At 39.1% G+C, this 18,253-nt stretch overlaps 1 protein-coding gene across 1 annotated transcript in view; it reads left to right on the top strand.

Annotated features, from left to right (window-relative positions):
* Positions 1-164: 164 nt before the first annotated feature.
* CFAP44 (cilia and flagella associated protein 44) overlaps positions 165-18,253 on the top strand; it is a 44,255-nt gene continuing 26,166 nt past the window's right edge. Inside the window, exons 1-14 of the mRNA XM_026859504.1 lie at positions 165-195; positions 3,261-3,350; positions 4,085-4,177; positions 5,035-5,206; positions 6,151-6,313; positions 7,326-7,428; positions 7,748-7,964; positions 9,513-9,627; positions 10,134-10,298; positions 11,540-11,695; positions 12,295-12,342; positions 13,388-13,487; positions 14,707-14,801; positions 17,288-17,497. Of these exons, the coding sequence (XP_026715305.1) occupies positions 180-195; positions 3,261-3,350; positions 4,085-4,177; positions 5,035-5,206; positions 6,151-6,313; positions 7,326-7,428; positions 7,748-7,964; positions 9,513-9,627; positions 10,134-10,298; positions 11,540-11,695; positions 12,295-12,342; positions 13,388-13,487; positions 14,707-14,801; positions 17,288-17,497 (1,743 nt within the window). The 5' untranslated portion in view covers positions 165-179. The remainder of the gene's footprint in view (positions 196-3,260; positions 3,351-4,084; positions 4,178-5,034; positions 5,207-6,150; positions 6,314-7,325; positions 7,429-7,747; positions 7,965-9,512; positions 9,628-10,133; positions 10,299-11,539; positions 11,696-12,294; positions 12,343-13,387; positions 13,488-14,706; positions 14,802-17,287; positions 17,498-18,253) is intronic.

The raw sequence follows: 18,253 nt of genomic DNA, 5'->3' as shown, positions 1-18,253 counted from the left end.
TCTAAAAAACAACTAAAACCACGCCCCCCCCCGACTCTAATTCAGGCCGGAAAGGGGATTTTGCGGTGCCCCCCGGCCCCCACCATCACACCGGGTAGCGGCCGCGCATGCGCATTCTGCGGCTCCCGGAGCGCTCTGCGCGCCGCGGGACCAGTTGCCGGGAAACCGGTAACGCCGCGATGGAGGCGGCTCCAGGTACCGGGTGGTGGGGAGGGGATAAGAGCCTGCTTCGGCTCCCACCGCCCCCCGGGGCGGCCCGCACCCCCCCGGGTGAGGTCCCCGCCGCTGGCATCCAGCCCGCTCCTCGTGCGCCCGCGGCCTCAGGGCGCCCCGCCGGGTCCCCTCAGGATCCCGCCCTCGCTTCTCCCTGAGGAGTTCCAGGGGTCTACCCTTTGATGTCCCCCGACAAACAGTTTGTGTCGGGGCGCCTGTGCCTCGCCGCGGCCCTTTCCCGATGTCCGGGCGGCCGTGGGGCAGCGCCGGGCTGAGGCAGGGCTAGGCCCGCACCCTCACCTTGGCTTGCCTCGCCTGTGTGGGACCAGTGACCCACTGGCCTTTTAATCTCACGCTGATTCTTAGCTTCGAAAAAATCAGACAAGAATGAATGTTCTGCAGCTGAGACAGACCACCCCCTCCTTCCTCTGGAGTGTGGGTCTTGTTGCTTTTGCTTTACCGTGTGTGAGGCAGTTAATTTTATTACCCATTGCGTTCGTGGCATTGTTCTCATGTCCATTTTTATGATTTTCCTTTATAAGTTAATGAGTAGCTGTGGTGATGTCACCTGTTCCAGTTTCTGCTTAATAAAAACCTGGTAACCTTTATTCATGGGGCCAACTTTAAGAGACCTGAAACTTTTGCTTTTATCAGACAGAGCTAGGACATCTTAATCACATAGAGGACTACTTTAGTTGTAAGGTTGGCATTCAGTTAGATTTTATTTCTCCTAATTTTATAGGAAAATATTTTGAATGTGTGCAACAGCAATAGTAAGTTTCTAAGCAGGTCTTCCCACTTCTTTTCCCTCACTGATGGGGAGCAAAAGAAACAATGGGGCTATGAGAAACAGATCCTGCTTTGTAGCTGTATCCTTGATCTTAGTCTCTGATTAGTAAATATTTTATATATGTAATCTTAACTGCTGTGAGAATTTATATCTTCTGTTGTTCTTCTTGCTCTCAAGTCTTCTAGCTGTTGTAAGAGAGACAGCAATATTCTCCAGTGCAAAAATTTTCTTCCTTGGGATTTTGGGTTGATTGCCTAAAACTGACTTTTATTACTAATTTTGTAATAATGCTGACTGATAGTGACACACAGCACTGTATAGTGATGCCAAATTTACATTTAGATGTTTTTCTTTGTGTATATAAGCACTAAAAGGCTTTACATTTTTTCGAATTGATTCTAGTTTATTGAGGAAAACTGTAGCCAAAAAAACAACAACAAAAAGAACAAAAAAACAGGATAAGAAAATCAGCAGAGAGAATCATACCTTTGTCACAGTGAACCTACACAGAAGCTTTCTGGAGCAGTCAACCCATGAAACCTAGAACCTGCAACTGAAGTAAACGTGTCCCCCCACTGAGCCTCCTGGGTGTCTTTAAATTCAGGATTTGTTGTGCTTGAACACCATCACAGTAATATTCACAGTGAATATTGCAATAGCTTTCTTTAACTAGAACCCAGATATTAGTGCAGGCGGAAATGTTCATACCCTCTTTCAGCCTAAAGCATTTTCCAGATAGGAATTAATTTATAATGAAAACTATGATAGTCTTAATTTTTAGAAGATAAATGATTGCTAATTAGTTACAATAATTTGAAATTTTATAGCACTTTTCTCTGTGGATATCAAAACACTTTGCTAAGATGGGTAAGTATTATTATCTCATTTTTCACAAGAGATAACTGAGACAGGTGGAGGTGAAATGGCTGATACAAATTGTACACGTCATTACTAGATTTGGAATTAGAATTCAGGGCTCTGAATACCCCACTATATATTTATGCAACCAGTCTGTAACCATTTCTTCAACTTCAGTGATATCAGTTCTGTTACCCCGTTAAAACCTCATGCATTCCATTTAAATATATTGAGATGTATTGCAATTGTTTTCTTTTGATTTGTTTTCTGAATGCAAAGCTTTTTGCATGTCTATTTTCAAGTCTTTCTCAGCACTCCTGAGGGGTAAAAGCTCATTTTAATTTTTAAATGAAATTACGCAGGAAAGCCAGAACCTTTGGATGAAGACTGAGTAGGGCAGGATGACTGTATATACCTAAAATACCTGAGAAGTCTGAAATGCCTCAAAAGATCTTTTCCCAAATGACCCAAAGCCAGAAAGAGGAAATGCATTTTTAGGGATTTTTTTCTTGGTATCAGAGTCAGACTCACACATAAAAAGAGACTTGTTTGCATCCTGCTTGTATTTGTTAATCGAATATTTAGGTTTCTTTACGTTCTACTTGTGAATTTTCTGATTTCGGATAGGATTTTATAGCTGTAGTATTTGTACAAAATTGCATCAATGTTCCTTTTAAGGTGCTTTATTTGGAAATGGACACCATGTTTGAAATCAAAAGGCAGAACAAATATAGGATAAGAGCAATGCTTGTGCTTTTTTGCTTCTTTCAGAGATGTTTATGTAAATGATCAATGTGGGTTTTACAATGAAAAAATTTTGATCTTTCCTACTCCAGAGGACAGTGGTGACTAGTGAAATTGTAGCACTCTGAAAATTATAGTCTCAAAGCTGAAAAATTGCTGAGGGGTGTTACTGAAGCTGTTTAAAGGTTGTTTGGGGTTTTTTTTAATTCACTTTCCATGAACATAGAGCATTTTGAGGAAAGTCCTTTTTTTCTTAAGGTTCATCTCTCCTGCTTCTCCATTCAAGATATCAGATGGTCTCAGAATGTCTATCTCGTGGTATTTTTGTGAAGTCCACTAGAAAGGTGAAAGAATAGCCTTGTCTCAAAAACAAATATTAAAGAGAAGCCCAAAACATGTAAATCTGTCTTCAGCTTCCCCTGTTTAATGTTTAGTCTTTCTATAGCAATGTACAACAGAACTTTGAGTCCTAAAACCTCAACCAATGAAATCACCCTGCAAATTGGGACATGTCTTGAGGTTATCCATATTTGTAGTGTACAGGCAGAAGACAAATATTATCTGTGGGAATCTCAAAGCGTTTGGGAGGAAATGAAAAGGGTCTAAATGGCAGATGAAGGCAAAAATACTAGAAGTTCCTCTTCACCACTACCAGGTAAAGATGACGTGCCATCTTCTCCAAGGGAAAAGGAGGGAGATGATAAGAAGCCAGCAGAAGGTGCACAGGCAGATCACAGTGGTGTCCGTGAGTATTTCCTACCATTTTATTGTGATTTCAATACTGAACCTACAGTAAGTTCTGTCTTCTCCCACCACTCTTGCTTACTAGTATGTGTTCATCTTCAGTTGCTGCTCACGGTGTTGGCCAAAGTTCATTTTGACTCTGGTCAAAGATGACCCCTTCCAGTGAAGTTCTGGGCTGACTACCGTGTCTGCAGTTCCTGCTGTCCCTCAGCCCACAAAGTCTCTCCCCTGAAAATTTTTGCTGCTTAGACCTGTCTCTGTAGCCAGTACTGCAATCAATTTGTTAACTCCACCAGTGACTTTCAGTCAGAGACCTGTATTTCTCTTTTTAACACTGTTTTCACCTTGAAATGCCCGTCCAGTGTCTATTAAGAGATGTTCTGCATGTCATCTAACCTGCTCGATCTAGGTAGCATGGATAAAATCCACTAGTGAGTCTCCAGTGAAACTTTGGAAGGATTTTTGATGCTTGTATTGCAATACTTTCAGCATTTGTTTGATCTTCCTATTATACCTTTTTTTTCTGTTATAGGATGTGTTTTTTTCCTTCCCTTAAGTTTTAAAATATGTTTATTTGAAAGCAAATTTCTCCCCACACTTAATGCTAACTGGCAGTGTTGAGCAGAAGGGATTTATTTTTTTTTTACTACTACAGAACTATATATTTATTTAACGTGGCATATATGAGCAAATTAGTCAAAGGAATAAGAGAGTAATCCCAGTTGTCCCTTGCAGAAGAAAGCAAAACTAGTCTTCCAAAGGAATCACCAACTGCAGAGGAAGAAGATGAAGAAGTGGAGCAAGTGAAGTCAGACGCGGAGAGCACTGGTGAGTACTGCTTTCCACTGAGGAGATGTGGGCATGACCTTAAAAATGCCACTACTTTCTAGTTTTCATTTTTTCACTGTTACTGCTATGAACAGCATCTCAGACAAGTGCCATCAAGTTGCAGTTATTGCTCTGTAGTTGACACTGCTCCCTTTCAGTTGGCTTACCTTGAGGACTTCATTTTGCTCTTTCCCATGGCTGGTCTCTGACCCCTTTGGTTGTTTTTTGTCCAACACCTCAGAGAGAAAAAAAATCAAGACAAGGTGTAAAGCTTACAAAGTAGGTAATGGGGATTTGATTTGAGGGATCAAACTGAAAAGTACTTTTTATAAGTGCGTATGACTAGTCGGAAGTCAAGCTGATAGTATTCTGCATTGCTGTCCAGCAAGGAACTACACTGGGTCACACACTAGCAGTATGCCATGTTGAGTACAACGGTGTCTTATGGTGGTCTGTTATATGTGTTTTTATTAATTGTTTTGTGTAATGATGTGCATTCAATAGCTACTGAAAAAAGACACTTAAACTATTTGGATTCTAAAGCTGAGACGCAGACACCAAGCAAAGCTGAACTGAACTACTTTGGTAGGCCTTGAGTTTTAAAACACTCTCAAAATTTTTTTTCTTTAAATTCTTCAGTTTTGAATATTCACAGTAAAGTTTTTAAAAGCCTGAGGGAGGGCTTGTTACAGGCTGTTCCAGGACATGGTACTCCTGGTTTCAGTTATGGAGTGCCAATTAACTCTGTTGAAGGAGTCAAGGAACATGTGGATCCTTCCCTTTTGCAGTTAGGTGCAAGGAGCCTAAAATTTAGGGTGAATATAAATTTCTTTCATGTTCCCACTTCTGAGATGCAGAAGGTGATTTGGAAGAGCAAGATAATAGTGAAGTACACTTGGAGGCACAAAAAAGGCCTGAGAAGGTAGAAGATAAAATCTCAGACACTTTCTTCTATAACTATGAAGATATATATTCACGGCCACTTGTCACTGAAGACTCTGGGATACCAATTAACCTTCTTACTTTTAAGTATCCTTTCTGTTGAGGCTGTGCAAATTTAAATCTAAGGATATTTAATATACGTTCTTAAAACTGTACTTGTCTAATTTGGAGTAGCCTATGTGGCATTAGTGAGATACCTTTGGTTGAGACACAGATAAGATCCAGTTATGGTTCTGCATGAATTTAATTTTAAACATTGCCTTGACCTCATAAGCATTTCTTATTGGACATAATTTTTACTATTATAAGTACTCTTGCAGAACTAGATTGTGGTCAAGTTAATGTGACCAGGCAGAAGACCAGCATAAGAATGTCCTCTGCTTCCTCACAGAACTGCTAAGAGAGAAGTGGGGAAGAAACCAGGTAGATTTGTAGCCTGGTGCTCGGATGATCTAAACTGGTCGAATGAAGGAAGTGATGCCCATCAGTTAAGAGCTGCAATATGTTCTTTTCTAGGTATGCTCAAGTCAGATATGATATGTGACTTTCACAAGTGCTGGTGGTTTTCTCTGCAGACACAGTCAAGTTGCTATTGAGTCTGGAACTTCCCCTCTACATCTGCCTATAAACATTTAAGAAGTGAGTCGGAGCACTTCTTTGGTTTGATCTCTTCTCTGTAGCTCAGTTCCTAGTAATCTGATGCACATCTTTTGGATTTTGTTTGAAAAGAGAACACCAATAGACTATGAATTCTTGCCAGCCTCAAAGAATCCAGCAGAGGCAAGTGTGCCCTGGAGATGAAAGGATGGAATATGAACTTTAGAAGGTCTTCCCTTGTGCCTTCCCCTCAGTTATAGAGGCTTGATATATTTTACCTTCACTGTATACTGAACAAAACTACCTCCTACATTAGGCTTTTAGCCACCAAATTAAGTATTCCCATTTCAGTTTTGGCTTAAGTGTTTCTGTCCACTCAGTAAACTTTTCTAGAAAGCCAGCCTCAAATATTTTCCTTATTGAACTGTTCTCAGACATTCTTTTGGATATGACTGCACCCGAAGTGCAAACCTGCTGGTGATGGATAGCCAAACACTGATGTATATAGCAGGCAACCAAGTGGTGCTCTTGGACCTGAAGACTAATTCTCAAAGTTATCTTCGGAGCAGCAGTGGTGGTGGAATTGGGTTTATCATGGTATGGCTTTTGTTTTGTATTTTAGGATGTTAATCACTTTCTAGAAGCAATATATTTATTTGGTTGCCTGATGGGACATGGTGGAGCTGCACATGCATATACATAAGAAAGTATGGTTTTGATGAGGGGCATGTGTGGACCATGCAGTGTGGGCTACTCAGCCTGTCAGCATAATGGGCAGAGCATGTGTAAATCCCAGGCTCAGGGACTTAAAGGAATGACAGGTACCAGTTGGGATTAATTTTTAGAACTGTTACATTCTTATTTTGGCTCATATCAACTTGTAAATTTTTTTTTTTTGAACATTCATCTCTCCTAGTCACAGCAGATATTAGTGTAGTATTTTTTTCTGCAGTTAAAATTTAGAAAATCAAGTTCCTAGATGAATGAAGAGAAAAAATACCTGATTTCACTCTAGTAAGCTCCTACCAAGAGCTTGGACTCTCAAGTGCTTCCTCTGGATTTGAAGCACCTTACCTTGTGTAGGGCTCTGCCATCTCTCAGTTGTATTCCACAAGAGCAAGGCTTTCAGAACACCAGCCTCAGATTGTTCTGCTCTGTTGTAAGCAGCCTTTTTCTGGGGAATGATGGTACATCTTTATGTCTTCAGACCTATGTCATGCAGGATGGCTTTTCTGCAGCTGTCTGCTGGAGGAGATGGCTGCTGACACAAATACTGCTCATGGAAAGATCAGCTAGTGGGTTGAGTGAGGTAGGAATGGTAAAAGGATGCACGATAGAGCAAATTATTTCAGTTTGTCATGGTTCTACATTATATGTGCAATATACAATTTTGTGTGCATAATGGTTTTACTATTTTGTGTGCATAGCAGCTTCATTCTGATACTGAACAATAGATTGGCAGTTCAGAGTAAACACACTGAAAAATACAACCTAGTGTTTACAGCGATATCTTTTGAGTAACGAGTAAGTAAATACAATAACTCAGTATCTGGCAGGATAGAGACAAAAGTGTCATTACAGCATGCAACGGGACTTTTGCTTTTTCAAGGCACATCCTACTAAGCAGTACTTTGCAGTAGGAGAAAAAGGAAAGAAGCCAGACCTCATCATCTACGATTATCCTTCACTGAGGCCCTACAGAATACTACGAGGTAGTGTAAAAAATTCTGTTTTCATTTTACACAAATGAGCCAGTGTTTATAGATCCCAGCAGATGGAGTAGTGGGTCACTTCAGAAGTTTACAAGGAAATACAACCTTTTGGTCCTTCAAAGCAAAATAGAAAACAGTGATTAAGCTTTTTCATTATCACATAGGAGAAAACTTATTTAGTAGAAATAGCCAACTGAGAGCTATTACCTAGTGAAAAAAATAGTTGCAGTGAACGTTGAGCTCCCTATAAGTAGATTTTCCTTATTGTTTCTTTCTCTTTTCTGTATGTGTGTATATTGGGGCTTCTATGTTTCTTCAGGTGGAACAGAGGAAGCCTATGTTGCTGGTGATTTCAACAGTGCTGGGACTTTGCTGGCCAGTGTTGGGGGCAGCCCTGACTACATGCTGACTATCTGGGACTGGAAACAAGAAAAAATTGTGTTGAGGTCCAAAGCTTTTTCACAGGATGTTTACAAGGTCACATTTTCTGCTGATAATGAAGAGCAACTAGCTACATCTGGAGCAGGTCATATCAGGTAGGTTTACTAATTAGGATTAATACATATCACCTCTGAAGTCATAATATGTGGAAGACAACTAAAAGGAATGTATCATTAGCAAACATGGACCAATGAGGAATACTATTTTACCTGGCCATTACAATTACAAAATTGAGAAAGTTCGAGTCCTTCAGCCAGTCAGCCAAGTCTTTTAACACCTTTGCTGTGTAAAAAGGATGATGCTTGATGTTGACTGTTGGTACCACTGGCTCCATTCTTGTAATTTCAACCAGCATCGGGGAGAATTAATAAAAAATATTTATATATACATGTCTTCTAGCTGATAACATAACATACATGCCTCCTGTGCCTTCTGGGCTTTCTACTTCTGATTTCTTGAACTCATCTGCTCTTTGAGCAGCCGTTAGCATGACTGGTTGCCAAGTCATGGATCAGAAACCTTCTGATAGAACCAAAAGCATGCAAGGAAGCTTTACAAAATATATGCTTCCATACATTCCATTCTCTGGGAAGTTCATGGTTCCTTTTGTAATAAAAAATAAACCAGAACTTTAAGCTCTTTGGGACAGGGATTAGCTCTATGTTCTGTATTTATTCAGTGTTCAATGTTAATACATCAGAGACTTAAGATATGACTTGGATGCTATTATAATAGAAATTATACCTTTAGAAGTGTAACACATGTAAAGTTTCTCTGAATTTTAACAGAGGAATCAGATAAAAATCTGAGATTTGCTCTATAGTTTGGTTGCAAGGTGGTCTGAAATAGTAAATGGCTTTAGACCCAGAACAAATGTGGTTTAGAGGACATTGTTGATTGAAATCTGACAAAACAAAATCTCTTACAAAATTTCTTTTGAGCTAAAGTCTATGAATAAACCTTGACATAGCTTTTATAACATGATCAACATGACCCTTCACCCAAATGTGGTTACAAATTCCAATTTCCAATACCTGTCTTAAATGTGATGTCTCCTGCACAGACAGTGAACCATTCCTAATTGCAGTATATGTTAATTTTTCTGTGATGCAGTAATTTAAAGTTATGTTTTATACTGCTAAAAATATAATGATCAAATAGAAATAGCTGTAAAGATCTAGGATAAAACCTTTAGCTCAGTGAGATTTTATAGTCAACCTCAAGTCCATGGGGGTACTTGGATGAAATTCAGTGAAGACCTTGTCTGTTGGATTTACACAGTTGAGCATCATACACAGAAGACAGCAAGAGTAAGATAGGTATCCCTAACTACGTGTTGTAGCTGGGAAGATGTAGCTATGTATTTTACACTTACTAATTTTAAAATAGCAGTTTATTCTTCATTCTGCCCACCCCAAATCCTTTTCCTCGCTTTTTCATAGGGGTAAGTATAAGGAAATGTTTGTGTCATTACAAAGTTTTATCTCATTTTAAAAAGAAAAACCCAAGATCTCCTGTGAAAAAGAATGATAACTGAACAGCTCTTACCTCAGAGGCATCCCTGGTAAGACAACGTCAGAGAGGGACTGAAGAGTGTGTTTAGGAAATGTTGTGTCAGAAAGTGATGTTTCTTCTGTACTCAGGTTCTGGAAGATGGCTCTCACATTCACTGGTCTCAAGTTACAGGGAGCTTTGGGCAGGTTTGGAAAAACAGCAGTGACTGACATTATAGGTTATGTGGAGCTGCCTGATGGGAAGGTAAGTAAGAAAAAGTTTAATTGACTTTATGTTCCCTTTCAGGTTTTGATACAAAACCTATTGAGTAAGTTGGAGAGTTACTATTTGCTTCAAAGTGATTTGAATTAGTCCCTCAATGCACTGCTCTGATAAGGTAATATCAACATTAATTTGCCAAAAACCTGGCTTGCTTTATAATAATTGAACAGTACAGCTAGTATTGTAATTCCCAGACAAAAGATCTCTGTTGACTTAGAGCTGTGACTCCTCCAACAGGGTAATGAAAACGTTACTGTAAAGAAATACAAAGACTGTTAGCCCTAATCTTTAAGTATTTCAGTGCATGTAAACGATGTCACATTGCTAAAAAGTTGAATCTTCTCATCCTTTACATTTTCTTTTGCAAATATCTGTACACTGCTATCGATTTAATGCTTTTGTGGAGGAAAGCCACAAATGTTAACTAGTTTCTTGCCATTTCTGCATATGGTTAAGTGCAGGTGCTTATGTGCTTATCTTCATTGTAGGTTATCTCAGGGACTGAGTGGGGCAACTTTCTGCTTTGGGAAGGGGACCTCATTAAAGTAGAGCTCTGTCGAGCTGGACACAAGCCCTGTCACAATGGCACTGTCAGCCAGTTAGTTCTGGATGAAGGAGAACTTGTCACTGTTGGAAAAGATGGCTTCATTCGGGTGAGTTCGTCTTCTGCTCTGCCTTTAAGTGTGCAAATTTATGGTCAGCAGGTAAATGTTACATTTTTTTCTCTACAGGGGCTTGCTTATGAAGGTGATTTTGTAGTGCAGTTTCTTTCTGAAAACGAATTTTTAGAACAAACTGAATAAAAGCACATCTCGGTATATATGTTTGAATCAGACAGTGTTCATGCAACATTCTCTGTTTAATAGTAGTAAATAAATAATCTTTTACTCTGTGAAATCAGAATAATTTTCAGTGATTGTCTAACAACTTGGTTCTTGCAATTTTAACATTTGTTTCATGTGTACTTTTGGTTAATCTTTGTAATTTTCAGGCCTATTAATACATTTGGTGTTATTTCAGAGGATAAACTACAGCAATATTTGAAATTCATTTTCTGAGTATTTGAAAGCTCAGATTATTAATGTTAAAATTACATAGAAATTAACTAGCATCTCAGAGATACATATACTGAAATATAAGAATAATTAAAAGAAAAACCATCCTGAGTTAACATACAATTTTATAAATTAAGTCAAAAAGTTTTCCTTATCCATACCACCAGTTTCTGTTCTCACCTGTCAGTTATCAAGGATTTTGCCATCTTGTTTGCCTGCTTTTTAAGGGAAGACATGATGTGTCTTCTGCTGATGTGAGAAAGACCCAGATAATCAATGAGAAGCTGACTGTTGTAGAAAGCAGAGGGTTTGAAACACCCTAGAGTTTTTGTTGTTGCCTTGTTTTATAAATTGATATTATTCCATTATGAAAATTCACTTGGTTATAAGGGTGCCAACTGATGTCTTGGTCTTATCCCACAGAACAGAACATGGACGTGTTACATTTCCCATTGTTTCTTCTGTGCTACCTCAGTATGAACGATGTGGAGAGCAGGCAGTCATCATTTGCTCTCTATAGTTCTGAGGCTGCCGTGCATAGCTCTTTTAGGGACAGGGCTGGATTTAAGCCACCATTGTTTCAGAATTGGACAGAGAACTTTTACATATATTTTGCATTGCACCCAAATATATCAGATAGCAGTTGCTGATTGTCACTGTTGTAGGTTACATTCTAAGCAGTGAGACAGATATGACAGGTTGGAGGCTCTACCTGTAGAATCCACACTCCCCTAATTTCTTACAGTTCTGAATTTCTATATTAATTGTGTATGCAGATATAACCTGGCCTTCTAAACCCCCTTTTTTTTTTTTTAATTTATGCTTCCAATGCCACGAAGGTGTGGAACTTGGAGACAATAGATGCTGCTGATTCTGTGGATGACACAGGGTTAGTGGAGGTGGAGCCTATGAATGAACTTCATGTTGGCCGGAATGTCAGTCTGAGTTTCATGTCAAAAGTTCATGACTGTGGGCAGCCCGTTTGGTATGCTCAGGTAAGGTACACTCAGGTACATACACCCCTGTGGGTGGTGGAATCCATTACAAATCAGTATGTTTCTTTTTGGCAGAGTTCAATCTTCTTCTGGATATATATATGTGTATATATATGTGTATATATATGTGTGTATATATATATATATAATCATCATCATCTTTCAAACACTGAAACAGGCTTCCTAGAGAGGTGGTTGATGCCCCAAGCCTGTCAGTGCTTAAGAGGCATTTGGACAATGTCATTAACAACATGCTTTAACTTTTGGTCAGCCCTGAAGTGGTCAGGCAGTTGGACTAGATAATTGTTGTAGTTCCCTTCCAACTGAGCCATGCTATGCTATATTTTTAGTGTATACTAACATGTCAGACTGTTTTTTCAGAGCCAGAACTACATAAGAGTAGGAGAATATCAAAAAGTATTCTCCAAATTCTTTTATCTTGGACTGATGGAAAGGACCGATAGGACTAACATCACCACATTCAGTCAGTTCAGTTTCTCAATGATAATCATTAAGGAATTTTTAAGGAGTCACTGTGGGCAGTTTTATTTCCAAATTGTTTGGAAATATTCAAGTTACGTGTTTTGTTTGTTCTTCAGGATACTAATGGGGCAATCTGGAAGCTGGATTTGACTTTTTCAAATATGGTAAGTTTGTTTTTCTTTCTTCTGATTTCTTCAATTCTTTTGCAATAACTTCCTTTAACTATACTGGATGCATCTGCAATGAAATTTGTGTTTATGAAGCTGCACGGTTGAAAATTTTAGCATTGAAACAGATATTTTTTTCCCTAAATATTTTCATATTGATTATAGTGATTGTGCAAGATTATAAAAAGTAATTTTATATTTGATTCCTGATGTTTTGGCTGCCAAATTCAAGTTACCTGAAAGGAGTTTTGTTCTCATAAACTGATAATAGAAGTTGCATGGATGCAGGAAATGAGTTCAAGGAGTATTACTATAGCCTATCTAGATAGGTGTCTGAAACAATCCTTACTGTTGTTTCTAAATGACATGAAGAACTAGGAAAAACAGAGAAGATGAAAGGCACTTTACATGTTTTATCCTACTGGTTGCTGGTGTTACTGCTAGAGATGATTTTGATGGAGAAATAGATGGCACAGTTAAAATGGGGTCATTTAATTTTTGCTCCCAAACATGTTAAATGGGAACTATCCTTCTGAGTGGAATAAAGTTCTGTGGCAACAGGTAAAATTACATTTCAAGTATTTTATGGTAAATGAAAGATGTACAAAATGTACTATAAAAACTAATGTAAAAAATGTATGTCAAAATCTGGAATTCCTTGGAATGAAATTATTTCCCAGGCAGCATAAGCCCTAGGCTTGAGAGCATTTTCTTTTCCTTCACAGCAACAGCTCTTTGTTTAAAATACTAATTCCAAGCATGAAACCACTTAATGAAAGGCATTTCCCTTTATCTTCACATAGAAAATGATGGGATTTTAAATGAACTTAGTGTTCTTATATTAACTTTGCTGATGAACTTCTTATGAACATTTAACTAGAGAAGAAAAAAAAGGGAATTGCATATAGGTACCTCATGCATGCCCAGTTTTGTTCACACAGACAGCACCTGTCTAGATTTTTCAGGTTTGCTGTTGGTATGGCTGGTGATACCTTGTAAGTGCAGCTCCAGAATGCAGCAGAATTTCTGTTTTGCATTGCAGACCCGTGATCCAGAGTGCCTGTATACCTTTCACTCTGGCAGGATTGAGGGCATGAGTGTCTCTCCCGTTACATACCTTATGGCCACCACTGCTCTTGACCGTAAGTATGCTATTCCTTTCCCCTCATACCACTGTTAATTATTGTTTTTGAAGAGCAATGATGCTTGGTTTGGCACTATTATGTTTTGAACTGAAGTTGTGTATTTGCTCTGGAAAAGTCACTTTACAAACAGCTGTTATTCCAGGGATCAGTTCTTTAATAGTTAAGACAAATCATTAATGTTTTGAAATAATGCATTAAGACTGCTTCATGTTAAAAGCCTGTGATTTTAATGAGGGAAACTTTGTAAATTTTGTTCGTTCTGAAGGAACGGCTGAAAAGATGAAACATTTGGTTTGAATCACAGTCAAGGCTCTGAATTGATAAGTGTTGGGGGTTTTGTTTTGTAAGGAATTACATATATCTCTAGCATTGTGTAAGTCATTGTTAAGGCTAATATTTGTGGCTTTTTTAGAAAATGCAATAGCTATCATGCTCTCAACAACAGCTAAGATGTAATTACAGACATATTTATTTAACTTATATAAATAGTGCAATTTAGGTCTCTCAGTTAGCTTTATCATGCTTTGAAAGAAGAACCACTGGCCAGAACATTAACAATGTCATTTACACTTCTCATAAAATGCCACAAGGTCTTTAACTCAATTCTTGTCAGCAGTGTCTTGTCATTTATCTGTGTTACACAACGTACATGCTATTCTAGCCTGAAGACAAACTCCTACCAGTTGAGCAAATGACACTTAAAATCCCATTCCAGCTGGCATATATTCTATGCAGACCAATATGTGTGTCTATGAATCTTTTAGTTTTACCTCTGGTGAAGCTGGCTTTTCTTTGGATAATATCTCATTTTCGTCTATTTAAATATTTCCCCCGCTAGGCAGTCCCAAGTAGTAGCATATCATCTTTTCCTATGCTGTCAGTATGGATTTTCCTTATGGTATGCCACAACTCTGTGATTACTTGAAAATTGCACATGATGGTCAGCATGGGACTTATTACAACCCTCAGCCCCGACAACTCTTGGGAGCGTGTAAGTTAAAGATTGAAGAAAGCTTATGTTTTGTTAATGAGTACCATGCTAGCTGTGGTACTCCATAACCATCAGCCATGTCTTTCCAGGTGGGCACTGGATACTCAAAGAGAAAAATTAATCACATTCTATCCATCTTTTCATTCAAATAGACGTTTCTTCATAAATTTTAAAATGTAAGTGGCGTTGCAGGAAATAAATTCTTACTGTCTCCTTTCCACACAGGGTCAGTGCGTATCTATGATTTCATCAGCAACAGTCAAGTGAGTGAAATTAAGTTTAAACAAGGAGGAACAGCACTGACGTGGGCACCTCGTGTTGTGAGTTTTTGCTAGTATGTTAATAAAAATTCATAAGGGGCCTGTGAGCCTGCCAGCATCAAGAAATTTGCTCACCATACAAGACCTTGTAGAAGTCAATGTTAGGCCATGGTGGAATTTACTCTAGTATTATGTATATATAAGTCTGTGGAGTAGTATGTATGTATATAGTATGTGTACAGTTTGACTTTACAGTGGATCACCAGGTATCCTACTTTGTGTCTTCCTGAGATTTTAAAATCAGATCTCAGTGTGCAGTCCCAGGAAGTAGTCTTAGTTTATAGACCAACAGCTTCTATTTAATCCACGCAGAATAATTGTCAATTAACATGAGTTAGTTGACACATTTTGAAATGACAGTCCAGACAATCCACAAACATTTGGAGATAAATCATAAAAAAACTGTGCCAGAGCTGATCATTTGTGGAGCGTGGAGTCTATCACTTTTAGACATATTTGCTAATTTTAATTAAAATGGTGTCTAGTTATGTTCTTGAGGAAACGTAGCAAGCCTGGTGGGTTAATTATAAGCAAAATTATGGAGGAAAGTGCTTACTTGAATTTCTAAAGTGAGGGTAACACTGGGACAGTGCTCTTATAATTCTGGCCATGCAGAGTTTCAGGGATGCTGTTAGGTGATGACATATATATTCAAGAGGGAATCTGACTGCCACAAAAAATTGTACAGCATTGCAAATGACTCAGTTTGGTTTTACAAAAGTTGGGACTAAACAGAATCTGAAAAATCAAGGGTACTTTGTCTAGCTGCATTTAAAATCCCATTAGCTACTTACACATAGCTTAAGGTGCTCAAATATATTTGAGCACCTGTGCTATTAGTCTTAAGAAAATTTCATCCAGCATAATTTGAAGCATCTGTATACCATAATGTCCTCATAGGCAAGTTAGCATGGTAGAGGTTAGGTAAATGAACAGTGACACGGATTTCAAACTTCCTAAATGGCTGGGCCCAGGAGGTAGGGATCAGCAGCACAAAGGCCAGTTAGAAACTGGTTTCTAGTGGTACCCTAGGGCTCATCAAGGGTGCCAGTTTTCTTCACTGGTTACCTGGACTTTGGAAGAGAGTGCACCCTCAGCAAGTTCACTGAAAAACTGGGCGGAGTGGCTGGTAGTCTATAGAGGGTTGTGCTGCCATTCAGGGGGAACTGGACAGGCTAGAGAATTGGGTTGAGGAGAATCTCATAAATTTCAACAGGGGAAAATGCAAACTCCTGTATCTAGGTAGGAGTAACCCCAGGCAGGAATGCTGCCTAGGGGCCCACTAGCTAGAAAGCTTCAGAGAAGGATCTTGGGATGCTGGGGGACACCAAGCTGATCATGAGCTAGCAATGCACCCAAGGAAGTCCAAGAGCATCATGGGCTGATTAGGAAGGGCGTTACCATCTGGGTTAGGGAGGTGATCTCTTTACTCACATCTGGAGTGCTGGCTCCTTAGTAGAGGAAAGATAGGGAATTAAGGAGGGTGTCAAACACAGAGCTATAAATTTGAGGTCCATGAGTGGCTTTTCTTGGTCATTTACTGAGCAATGCTATCGTCCACCTGCTTATTACAGGGAATTTTTAAGATAAGATGTCATGGGTTGATCTCCCCAGATAAAAGGAAGACAGTTACCTCTAGCTCCCTTCTGAACAATAAACTTTTTCATACCTAAAATCACACTTTTCTCAGTTGCTTATGGAGCATATCCATCCACTCCTCTCTTCACACAACAATTCGTCTGGTCTCATTTCTGGTGTGCATTAATATTGTTCTGTGCCGTGTCTGGAGCTGGATCAGCGTGTAAATCATTTCAAGACACTACCATGTATGGCTAGTATCAGCTAAATCTGCAAGTCCAGCTAGAACCAGCTAAACCACAGACCTGTTTCTGCTAACTCTTCTCTTTCATAAGCCTGACTACACTGTTAGCAATTGGCTTACCTACAGGGCCTGTGGTAAAGGTGACATAGCCTCCACTTTCCATCTCAAGTACCTGTCCCTGTTGACAACTGTATTTTACATGGAGGCAACCAGACACAAGTCTGTGCCATCACCTCTTCAAAAATCATACCCACATTTGATGCCCAATATTATATTCAGAGTAATACAATAATTCCTTTTTTGAGTTCCAACTCTTCTCCTTAAGAAGCTACTGATATATTTGTATATCAGTATGAATTACCTCTTCCTCAGATGTGACAATGACATCCTCATTAGCAGTTCCATTCTCAATGACATGTTATCAGTAAAAAACCCCCAACCAATCCAAACCAAAAAGTAACCCCCGGTCCTCCCACTCCCTTTACAGTAGTGTATTAAAGAGAATAAACAACATTTCCTATGTATGAATCTTTCTTTTTGCTTTAGCAACACTTCCATGTAAGGTGAGTTACAGGTTAACACCAGAGCATGTGCCATACAGAGTCTTATTCTAAGCTCACAGAGGTACACTGTGATTTTTTTTTCTTCATTCTTCCACTCAAAGGTAAATCCTGAAGGAGGTCTAATTGCCGTGGGGTTTGAAGATGGTGTCGTCCGCATAATTGAAGTTTATGATCTCAAAGGACTGCCAGTTCTTGCAGGACAGACTGATACAGAGAATGCAAAGATAAATCTGAAACAAGCTTTTAAACCTCATACTACTGCAGTTACAGCCTTGGCATATGAACGAAATGGAGAAGTGCTTGCCACAGGGGTATGTGTAATTTCTTTTGCTTATTTTTATTAAGCCACAAGCATAAAGATTATTTAAAGATAAAGTTTGTTTACTAACAACACAGACTTCTGTTACTGCTGGTGATTGCTTCTTGTTCTCTGCAGTGGGGTAGGAGAAGGACCTGTTTGCACTCACATTTGTTTTCTGAAGGAAAGCAACCATGCAATCCATACAATCAATTTTATGAATTACTGGACTGTACCGTGTGAGTTCTGTAATCCCCTTTAAAGATGAATTTGGTTCTTTTTGGAATTAGTTTAGTAGTATCTCGGAGTTAGTAAAAGCAGGTCTGTTCATACACCACCTTGGCAGCACTCCAGCTGCTACCCAGCACTGCTTGGCCTCACAACAGATGAACCAGTCGGTTTGTCAGTGTACCTGCTAGTCTTTGAGATGATTTCCAGTCAGTGTGGTCTCTTTTTAAAAGCTGGCCTTTAGCCATGATCAGTGCAATTGCAGTTACATGTTCCTTGAGCTGATTCACCGTGTGTTTCACTTAATGAAGGATTTCAGCTGCTGTGTTTCATGTTGTGCACCAGTTCTGGATTTTCTGTTATCTGGAGAAATCAGTCTTTTGTTTTTTTAATATGAAAATCAGACCTGAGCTTTAAAGGAGCTCCTGGGGCAACGTGCAAAAGCACATGGCTGGGGATGCCAGGTGAGACCATTCACTGCAATTAAGGGCTATGGGTGCACTCAGGGCTCTGGAGCATGGTGGGCAGGATTTTTATTTCC

The sequence above is a fragment of the Athene cunicularia genome (genome assembly GCF_003259725.1).
Source record: "Athene cunicularia isolate RWA chromosome 1 unlocalized genomic scaffold, athCun1 chr1_part1, whole genome shotgun sequence".
NCBI classification, from domain to species: domain Eukaryota; kingdom Metazoa; phylum Chordata; class Aves; order Strigiformes; family Strigidae; genus Athene; species Athene cunicularia.
This window is presented reverse-complemented; position numbering and strand designations above follow the sequence as displayed.